An 11,344-nucleotide genomic window follows, 5' to 3' on the forward strand; every position below is an offset into this window, starting at 1 on the left:
GAGACCTATGCAAGAATGCTGCCAGAGTTTACCAAAGTCACAAATTAGAAACAGTCTGATCAGGAGGGTAACTGATGAATTGTGGCATAATCCATATTGCTAGAGTTTACCAAAGTCACAAATTAGAAACAATCTGATCATCAGGAGGGTAACTGATGAATTGTGGCATAATCCATAATTCAGAAATAATATACAGCATTTAAAAGTAACACACCTACATGCATGGTTAAACTAAAAATCAAAGTTAAATTTAAAAAGCCAATATTAAAGTATGTTTAGCGTACCATTTCTGTAAATGTAAAGAAACCCTCAAACACAACTATTTGTTCAGATACATAAATATGTACATTTAAGTACAAAGAAATGTTCTGGAAGGATATATACAATAGTGGTTGTCCCTGGGAAAAAGAAGTGGGAATGGAGACAAGGCCAAAGAAGACTTCAGGTCGATCAGGTCAAGGCATCTAGAGCAGCAAGAAAACACCACAGGTGGCAGCTTCATTAGGAAATGAAGACACCCAAAAGATACCCACCCATCGATTCGGGAGGCCAATTGATGCCTTACAAAGTACCTTGAATAAGCTTTTGTTTAAATATTTCAAGACAGCCCAGCTGGTGTGGCTCAGTGGTTGAGCATCAACTCATGAACCAGGTCATGGTTTGATTCCCAACCAGGGCACATGCCAGGGTTTTGGGCTCAATCCCCAGTAAGTAGCATGCATGAGGCAACTGGTGATGTTTCTCTCTCCCTCCCTGAAATCAATAAGAGCCTATTTTTTAAAAAATTATTAAAAAGTTTATTATTTCAAGACAAGCGTTTCCATCAGAATGTTCTCCCAAAGGGCAGTGTGGTACAGTAGGAACACCTAGGCTCAATCGTATCTGAAAATGATTTTTACCAAGTATAAAATGAATAATTCAAAGTCTAGTTTATACTTGAGTCATCCACTTGACCCAGTAAACAGATTTTCATTAGGAAGTATTGATTTGGGTTGGCATTACCCTTTGAGATGTAATTGACTCCATTCTACTTCACTTTCTGTTGAGTCCTGGCTCCCTCTAGTGGAGGAAGTACATTACATAATGGTTAATGTTCAAGATGTTCAAGACCCATTATCAACAAGATGAAGATGAAATTCTGGACTAGAAAGCCACAAGCATATCAATGAGAATTAAGTAAAGCTTTAAGCCCTAAAAGTCATTATTCATTCTGGTTTTTGAATTTTTATTATGTGCCAACCACATAATCAATGATAAAATGTTGAAAATATTAAGTCCCAGGGAGTGGGCTGGAGGAGGTCAATGGAGAAAAAAGGGGACATATGTATCCTTCAACAATATTAAAAAAAGAAAGAAAGAAAATGTTAAGTCCCTAGCCTCTGGAACCTTAGTTTAATGAGACGGATGTGAATGCCATAAGGTTCCACGGTAACTCAGAGGCACCCAATCTAGACTGGGAGAGGATGTTGGGGTGACCTGAAAGGGGAAAGAAACCAGATGCCACAAGTAGAGGGAGCAGCAAGTCTAAGTTGGAAATAGCAATTGCAAGAGAGAATATCAGAGAACTGTTTTCCATGAACCAGATGACTATCTTCCAGAAAGTCCAACCAAGTTTGGTTTCTTCTCTATATAACTTTTGCTCCTGCTATACCATAAGGACTGCAATTAACACTCAAAATCCAACCTCTTCTTTGGGACATTTAGAAAAAAATCTCTCAACACAGGTATGGGACTAAATATAATTGGCTGGAACGTCTAGTACCCTACATACACCAGCTTTCCAGCCAAATATAATCAGAAGAGAACATTTAAGAATAACACCTTAGATCTTCCCAGATCTTAGCTTTTAAAAAAACATTTATTTTATTGATTTCAGAGAGGAAGGAAGGGGAGAGAAACATCAATGATGAGTCAGTGGCAGGAGGCAGCCAATCAATGATTCTCTCTCACCACTGATGTTTCTATTATCTCTCCCTTACCCTTTCTCTCGGAAATCATTAAAAATATATTTCAAAAAAGTAATAAGGTAAAAGCTAAATGATCGTATAGCATATTATCATCACCACCTAGGAGAAGACCCTAGAAATCATAAAGTATTTCCTAAAATCCATCATTAAAAAAATGCCACAGCCAATACTTGAACCTACAATACTTGTATTCTTCAGGTCACCACCCCTTAAGAAATTAAATTGGAAATAGTCAACCTTGAGGGACAAAGTAATTAGCTGCAAGGTCAATCTGAAAGGAGAAATTGAACAAGTAGATGGAAAATACGTGCATAAGATTGAAACATTTTGAACCACAGAAACAGACTAACATTAGACCAGCAGTAGTCTAAGCATCTTATCAAGGATAAAGTTTCAAACACTTTAAACCACCTTGGGTACACCAGTGTTTGCATGTGCAAACATGAGCACCTCAGGACACTCACACATTTTCATAACTCTGTGGTTCTTAACCAAGAGACGATACTTTGAAACTGTGGGGTGACACGTGGAGGAGTTACAGTGACAAAGAAGGAAAACCAGGAATAGCCTGTAGTATCCACAACAAAGAACTGTCCCATTGAAAAATGTCAGTTCTCCCAAACTGAGTAACCGAACCAGTAAAACTCTAGTTCATAACAGCTAATCCCCAAATTATGTCCATAAACTCAGATTAACATCAGAGACAAAAATCATGGCATATTAGCCTGAAAAAGACCAATTCCCTCACTTTTGAAACTGGGAATTTGACTTACCCATTGTTATGTAACTATTATAAGAGGGAGTCTTTTGCCTCCAAGTTCAGTAAATACCTCACTTTCTAGATAATGTACTGAAAGGCATCCTCATCTATCTTCACTCTTCTACCATCAAAACCTGACAAAGCTGACTGATTCCGAAGTCCAAAGACATGGTCATTTCTGACACCTCTGCAACCCCCCTTAGAGCCCAAGCAGACTGTGTAGGGTTACCAGCACTATTCAACTCTGTAAACTGAGATGTATATAAATCAGTACCCCCCACACCAAGATTAATTCCTCTGAATGTTTTTTTCCAAGCGATATTAACAGACATACCTGGGAGATGTAATATGCAGCGACAAAATTTGGGGCAGGTGGAACATATTTAATTCTTTGATACTCAGATTTGGTAGATTTAAGGTGAATTATTAATTGTAATTGTGTGTTTCGCATCTACTGCCTCTCAAACACAATCAAATATAAATGCCAACAATGTCCTGAGACTGGAGTCATGAAAATCGAGTCTCTTAAAAATCCAGTACAGGGAAGGAACTCAGTGTGGGAACTGGAATTTACAGCTCTTAACCTAAAGGTCTTGCCACATCTAGCTGCCTCCTTCTCTCTAATCCTATCTTCAGGAAAGTGTAGTGAAACAAGAAGATACAAAAATAACGGAAGTGAATGCAGTTTTTAAACCAAGCTCTGGCCAATTTTATTAAAGAAAAATTTCCCATGATTTACTTTTCACCAGTCTGTTCTGGCATGAGTCTAATGATATCAGAATCACCTGGAAAATAAAACAATAATAATTTTACAATTCATTTAATGGCAACTGGTAATCATGAAATTAACAGTGGTTATCTTCAAGTTATGCACTAGCTGTCCTGCCATTTCCTGAGGTTGATCATATATATCAGGCTTGGTTTATCACCAGCATTTAGAAAACCAGACCGAGGGAAAGAACTAGGTCTGGGGACACATGCATGGTCTTAATATAGCGAATGTTTAGCCTGCCCTGATTATCACAAAATCAGAACAGCGAGAATATTCGCAGTATTTTATGAATTAAAACTTCTTAAGTTCAAAACACGTGCAGCTGACCCTTGAAATCAGGGATTAGGGGTGCCGACCCCTATGTGTAACTTAAGTCGGCCTTCCACACACATGTATTCCCAACCACAGATTGAAACTACTGTCTTTGTTCTATAGTTGGTGAATCCACGGATGGGAAACCCATAGAAAGGAATCTGTATATGTGACTCATGAAGTTCAAACTTGTGTTTTTCAAGAGTCAATTTCTTTCAACCAATGTTTCCTCTCTGTTTAAGCAGCCAGTAGAGATTACTTTTCTCTATTCACCTGATAATTTTCCCCTTTATAATGTCATCTTTTACCAAGGTCCTCAATCATTTTGTTCAGAGATCAAATAAAATTCACAATCTCAAAGAAAAAAAGAATTCACTTATAGCAAAGCCAATGTACTGACACTTGTCAATTCTCTATGAAATAAGGATATCCTTTAATATATCCAAATTATCACCATCTGAACTCAGGAACCAGTATAGCAAATACTTATATTACATTATAAAGAAAAGAATATACAATTTAAGAAGCATACCTGGGTCAATGATAGCCAGTGTGCATACCCTGTAGTATTTTCCACACGCTGTGCCCAATTCAATATTATTGCCACTGTAGTGATGGACACCAGTCTTGGCCAACATGGCATAGTACTCTATTTCAGATTTCCTTTGGGAACCAAAAAAGGGCAAATAAATGCCATGCCAAATGACTGACGGACTAAGTATTTGCCACCTCTCATTAGTTTTAATGCTGGTGAGGCCTTCCAACAGTAAATAAGCCAGTTATTACTATTTCTATCCAGTTATTACTCTTAAGAACCTATTTCATTGGCCAATACAAACCATCCTTTACTTGGATTCCTTACAAAAGATATGAGACAACCAGCAAAAACAAAGCATTATTTACTTAGTATTTACTGCATACCGGATACTTTACAGAGTAAAAAATGGAGGAATCAGAAGTCAAACTTATGTTACCCTGAAAAGATGGTCCATTTCTATCACCCTTTGACGTGGAATCGTAGATTGGAGGTGATATTACCCAGAATTAACGTTTGTAGCAATTGAGTAGATAGGTATTAGTGGCTTCACAAATTTGATGGGAATTCTAACAGAACTTTGCTCCTACTCAAAGTGTGGATCCAGACCAGCAGTGGTGTCACAAGGGGCTTGTTAGAAATGCATCATCTCAGGCCCATTCAGACCCCAAATCAGAACCTGCAATTCACTCCTGTGTTCATGTCTGAGAAGCACTGCTATAGACAGCAGGCTGAAAAGGAATGCTTGAAACAAGACCAAACTATGGGGTGGGGAGCACTCCCGTCAGTACATACATCCCTATAAAATGCTACGAGGTGATGCATCATCACTGAAAACCAACGTGGGTAGGGGGCTGATCATGGCTTATATTCTGTAAGTTCAAAGTTTCTTTAACTTATTTACAATGCCCACTAGGTTCAATTTTAAAAGTTGAAAAAACTGTGGCTGAGAACTGACATGGGAGGATGAACTAGGACCTAGTGGTTCTCAACCTTCCTAATGCCAAGACCCTTTAATACAGTTCCTCATGTTGTGATGACCCCCAATTTCATTGTTACAAATAGAACATAATTAAAGCATAGTGATTAATCACAAAAACAATATGTAATTATATGTGTTTTTCGATGGTCTTGGGCGACCCCTGTGAAAGGGTCGTTCGACCCCCAAAGGGGTCGCGGCCCACAGGTTGAGAACCGCTGAACTAGGTGATTCTATGACAGCCTGCAACTCCACGGGTCAGCCTGAACTAGCTTTTCTACACCAAAACAAGTTCAGACAATGAAGCACTTTTAAAGCATCTCAAAGCTAAATGACCAAAGACACAGCACAAAATACATGTAAAAAACAACATCGATGTATGTGCTCCCCTCAAACTTTTGACATTGTGATCTTTATCATTTCTGCCCCATTTCTCCAGTAAGGTAAGCTTACACGGGGAGAAAACATGCTGGGGGGGGGGGGGGGGGGAGTGGGAATCCAGAGCTAAACACCGAAACAGCTAAGTCATTCACAATAGCAGCCTCCTGTCAAGTGTTCGCTTATAAAACAGATTTTATATCATCTCGAGTGCACGCCACCCATACTGCCAGTTTGCACGCCGCACATTCGCTCTCGACGAACTGGCAAGGAGCGCACACACCTCAAGGCCGGGCAGTTGTTGGCCAGGATGACCAGCTTCGCTTTGCCTTATCAGATCATCTTCAGCGTCTGCTTGTACCCCAGCACGTACTTCCCGCTTTTCATCACCAGCTGGAGCCTGGAGTTGATCGACTCCAACGACTTTTTCTACAAAGCAAACATTTACCGTGCATCTGAGAGGCCTGGTGCGGAACCACCGCAAAACTGGACCCAGCTTTCTGCAAGCCGAGACCATGAATAAACCCTCCGAAGGCCAGGTCCCAAGTCCTTGAAAGGCCCAATCGGGTTTCTTTTGGGGAGCCCCCCCGAATCCATCGGGCGTGCTGTCTCCCCAGGGTGCTCCCATGCCCGCCCCGCCGCCGAGACAGCTCCCCACGTGAACCGGCTTCCGGCCCGCTCCACTCACCGTCTTCTTTGCGGCCACCATCTTCCTGCCTCAAGTGCGGGACGGCCCCCAACCTACAACACACGGAGCACAGGAAAGGGAGCTCAGGAACCCGAGGTCCAATGGCAACCCGCGGGGCCCCCCGCGAGGCGAAAGCGCCAGCCGCTGGAGCCCACTCACCAGATGCAGCCGCCAAGATGGCCGGGGAGCAAGAAAGGAAGTAGTTCCCACAATGCAAAGCTCTTCACCACCCAGCCGGGAGCCCCGACCGGAAGCGGAAGCAGATCGCAAGCGGAAAAGGCGGGGCAAGAAGGGAAGGACCGCTCCGGTTGCTATAGGTACCGCTGGGGAGCGCGGCGTGGGTGCTGTGAGCTGAAACCAGGCGAGTGCTTGAGGCCGGCCCTGCTCGTGGCTCTGGCTTCCAGCTGTGGCCTGAGGAGCCGCGGTCGGCGGAGCCGGTTGGGAACTGGAGAACCGGCTGAAGGTGAGGCGGGAGGAGCGGCGAGCAGAGGCGGCGCGGCTGCACCACGGTTTCCGCGCTGCTGCTCTTCTCTGCCCGAAGCCGAGGCTCTCGGAGAGCGGGAGGAGGGCGGCGCGGGTCTGCCCGAAGCCGTCCCTGTCGGCATTTCCGGGGCCAACGCAGCTGCCTGCCCGCCTCTGCCCTCGCCCTGGTTGCTGGTTCCTCCAAGAACCGTAGCGCCCCGCCCTGGCTTCCTCAAACCCACCTCTTTCTTGGCCGTGTTGGTGTCAAACTTGTAAGCCGAATTTGCACAGAGGGAGGAATAATAATTTACTTATTTTTAAAAATAAGTTTTTACTGATTTTAGAGAGAGAGAGGATGGAGAGGGAAACATCCATTGACCGGAGATCGAATCCACAACCGGGCATGTACCCTGAGCGGGAATCGAACCCGCCACCTCCTGGTGTACGGGAGGACGCTCCAACCAATTGAGCAATACTGGCCAGGGCTCAAATAAACTTAAAAGAATCCTCTACATGTTTGGATGTATTATTATTTTTTAAAATGTATTTTTATTGATTTCAGAGCGGGAAGAAGAGGGAGAGAGATAGAAACATCAGTGAAGAGAGAGAATCATTGATCGGCTGCCTCCTGCTCGCCCCCTCCTTGAGGATCAAGCCTGCAACCCCGGCATGTGCCCTTGAATGGAATTGAACCCGGGACTCTTCAGTCCGCAGACCGATGCTCCATCCACTGAGCCAAACCTGCTAGGGCTGGATGTATTATTTTATTTAACATCAATGTACACCCTGAGCCCGAAACCACTCTGGTGTACAGGATGATGCCAACCAACTGAGCCACGCCAGCCATTCTTAACCAATATATACATATTTGTATATGCATGTAAAGTTCAAGTCTGGAAAGCTAATTAGCAAACTTTTCTCTGGATGAAAGATGAGAAAAGTAGATGGTAAGGAGGGGATATTTACTCTTAATGCATTTCAGTAGTGCTTAAATTGTTTCACATTAAATTATTTTACAGCATGCATTAGTTATGTGAAAAGCTCCTTTTTAATAATGTGGTTATTTTAATTAGATCTTGTGAAACATCAATTATATCTTCAAGCAGTATGGCTCTCAGATCACCTGATTCAGAATCACCTTGAATTCTGACTCCTGGGCCCCACCCAGGTCTGTAGAAGAAATCTCTGGATGTGGGGCCTTGGAATCTGAGTTTAATAAGCAGCCTTGAAGGTGCCTATCAATACTAAAATTTGAGAAAGATAACTAAAGAATGAGATAGCCAAATTAGTTTTGAGGCATGCCTGTTTAGATAGAGATATAAACTAAAAAAATGATGCCATATACTTTTATATTGAGCTCTATATTTTCAGAGTTTTTTGATACTTTCCAAGGTAATCAGAATATTACCCCCATTGTAGAGAGTGAATGATTAAAGCACTAGCGATGACTTTCCTGAGATGACTGTCATTATGACACCAAGTTTCTGGTCCTTGGTGTATGTTTTTACTATACATTAAAGAAAGGGTTAGTTACTTTCTCTCGGCGATCTTGGGGTGTTTTGTACTAGAAATCAGAGAAGCCCAGCACACAGTGTGTATGAATTATGACCACAAAATGCTCGAGAATCCTTCCTAGGGAATCTTAACTGATTCTGCTGACTCTCTTTGGGACAGACTTAGGTTCTTTGTTTTTCTATTTAATGCCTGCATGACTTTGGGCAAATCTCAGTTTCTTCAGTAAAACTAGAATAATACTGTCTACCTCAGGGGTGGGCAAACTTTTTGACTCGAGGGCCACAATGGGTTCTTAAACTGGACCGGAGGGCTGGAACAAAAGCATGGATGGAGTGTTTGTGTGAACTAATATAAATTCAAAGTAAACATCATTACATAAAAGGGTACGGTCTTTTTTTTTTTTTTAGTTTTATTCATTTCAAGCGGGCCGTAGTTTGCCCACGGCTGGTCTACCTCATAGTATTGTGAGGATCAAAATAAACGTAACAGTGTATAAAGCACCTAGCACAGGGTCCTGTACAGAATAAGTGTATAGTGTATGTTCGTTCCCTTCCTCAATCTCACTACCTCCCCAACCTCGCCATCACAGCTACCTGCCCACAGCTGAAGTCATCCACATCACAAAACCTATGCACTAGAGCAGTGGTTCTCAACCTTGGCTGCACATTAGAATCACCTGGGAATCTTTTTTAAATCCTGATTTCTGGGCCTCGTCTGGAAATTCTGTTTCTTTGTTATGGGGTGGGGTTGTCCAGTTGTTTTGGTTGTGACTGCCCCTGCTAAGGTTGAGAACCACTGCACTAGAGGAAGAAACACTTGCTATGCAAGAATTGACAGTCAAATCCTTTGGCTCATGAAGATTTTGTAAATATTTTCACACATATTTATTAGAGTAGGAGTTGGCAAATTTTTTTCTGTAAAGACCAAACAGTAAGAATTTTATGCCTTTTAAGCCATATGGTCTCTGTGCGACTACTGGATTGTAGTGTAGCGCAAAAGCAGCCAAAGATGATATGTAAATGAGTGAGTGTGGCTGTGTTCCAATAAAACCTTATTTACAAAATCAGGCAGCTGTCCGGACTTGGTCATATGGGTGAGCCCCAATCCAATATGACTGGTGTCCTTATGTGATGAGGGTAGGACACAGACACGCATGGCAGGAAGACCACGTGAAGACACATGGAGACTGCCATCTACCAGCCAAGGAGAGAGGCCTCTGAGTGAAACTAACCCCACTGACACCTTGATTTTAGACTTCTAGCCTCAGAATTGTGAGAAAATAAGTTTCTGTTAAGTCATCCAATCTCTGGTACCTTGTTATATAGCAGCCTTAACAAACTAACACAGATGATCACATAACCATTGAATAATGTAAAAATTCATGGGTATTCACTGATACAAGTGAATTTTAAAGGGAGGAAAAGGGACAGTGCTCCCTTAATATAGAATTCAGAAGGAATAGTGTAATTAAAATGATCACATTTCATAACCATCATAAACATAATTGATCCAAATAAGATTAATATACTAGAGGCGCGGTGCATGAAATTCGTGCATGGAGGGGGTCCCCTCAGCCCAGCCTGCACCCTCTCCAATCCAGGATCCCTCTCACAATCTAGGACCGCTGGCTCCTAACTGCTCACCTGCCTGCCTGCCTGATTCCCCTAACTGCCCCCCCTGCCAGCTTGATCACCCCTAACCACCTCTGCCTTGCTGGCCTGATCGCCCCAAAAAAAAATCCCTAACCGCCTCTGCCGGCCTGATCGCCCCTAACTGCCCCCGCCCCCCGCGCCGGCCTGGTCAACCCTACTCCCCCCTGCCAGCCTGGTTGCCCCTACTGTCCCCCCTACCGGCCTGGTCACCCCCAACTGCTCCCCTCTGCCAGCCTGGTCACCCCCAACTGCCACCCCTGCCCGCCTGGTCACCCACGCAGCCTGCTGTTCAGTTTGTCCAGTTGTTTTGGTTGTGACAGCCCCTGGCTTTTTATATATTAGGATGCTGGAAGTGGGAGATAAAAGTTTGATGAGAAATAGGATGTTTACTTAAAGTCTCCCCCATAAATTACAGATTAAAAAAGTAACTTTTTAATAAAGAAACTTGGCAGACATTGTCTTAATTACGAGCCTCTTCATAGGAATACACAAACAATATAATGTGAGTGTTCCAGCCCAAAGTGCATCACCTGAAAGTAATCAGGAGGAAACAGACAAACCCAAACTGAAAAAGGTTCTGGGAAATAAATGGCCTGTTCACTTAAAAAATGTCAAGGCCATGAAAGACAGACTGGGGGAATGATTTCAGATGAAAGCAAACTAAAGAGAGGTACAACAGGCCCTAGCTGGTTTGGCTCAGTGGATAGAGCGTCAGCCTGTGGACTGAAAGGTCCCAGGTTCCATTGGGGCCAAGGGCACATGCCCGGGTTGCGGGATCCAACCTCAGTAGGGGGTGTGCAGGAGGCAGACTCATTGATGTTTCTATCTCTCCCTTCCTCTCTGAAATCAATAAATAAAAAAATTTGATAAGAAAAAATTAGAAAGGTACAACAAGTAAATGCAACATGTGGTTCTGGGTTGGACAACTGACCCAAGACCCAAGCTGAATACGAGGGTGGATTAAGTAGAACTATATCCGCGTTAAACTTCCTTGTGGTAACTGTACTGAAGTTAGGTAAGATTAAAACTGCATCGCAAATGTAGTCCACCAACCAATAGCCACTGATCAATTGCCACTGCTCACAATCGTCTCCTCCTCTCCCCAGCTGCTTAGTGATGATTCAGAGAATCCCTCCACCCTCTTCCCAGCATCATTTCCATTCCTGCTGTCCGGCCTTTCCTACCCGTCCACCTTCTCCTCTCCCACCTTCTCCTCCCCCGGCTCCTGGCCCCTGTCCTCTTCCTCTGGCTGCTCTGCGCTCCTGGCTCCTAGCTCTCGGCGGCTCCCTTTCCCCTCCAGGTGCGCCCCGCCGCCCCGCGCTCC

The 11,344-nt window shown here is 43.4% G+C and overlaps 2 protein-coding genes across 3 annotated transcripts in view; one reads left to right on the forward strand and one right to left on the reverse strand.

The window, feature by feature from the left end:
• Nucleotides 1-3,407: 3,407 nt before the first annotated feature.
• Nucleotides 3,408-6,631, reverse strand: RPL30 (ribosomal protein L30). The gene is given in 5 exon segments (XM_014550244.1): nucleotides 3,408-3,512; nucleotides 4,344-4,474; nucleotides 5,987-6,132; nucleotides 6,392-6,444; nucleotides 6,551-6,631. Coding segments are annotated over 4 exon segments (348 nt in total). The 5' UTR covers nucleotides 6,413-6,444; nucleotides 6,551-6,631; the 3' UTR covers nucleotides 3,408-3,462.
• The window catches only part of ERICH5 (glutamate-rich 5), a 28,743-nt gene continuing 23,849 nt past the window's right edge, over nucleotides 6,451-11,344 (forward strand). The window contains exon 1 of one of the 2 annotated variants that reach the window (XM_005879259.2): nucleotides 6,451-6,854. In XM_005879259.2, coding sequence (XP_005879321.2) covers nucleotides 6,554-6,854 — 301 coding nt within the window. In that variant the 5' untranslated portion in view covers nucleotides 6,451-6,553. The remainder of the gene's footprint in view (nucleotides 6,855-11,344) is intronic. The other variant, XM_005879258.2, reaches the window with a different exon arrangement.

Source organism: Myotis brandtii, unplaced genomic scaffold (assembly GCF_000412655.1).
Source record: "Myotis brandtii unplaced genomic scaffold, ASM41265v1 scaffold59, whole genome shotgun sequence".
Lineage (NCBI taxonomy): Eukaryota > Metazoa > Chordata > Mammalia > Chiroptera > Vespertilionidae > Myotis > Myotis brandtii.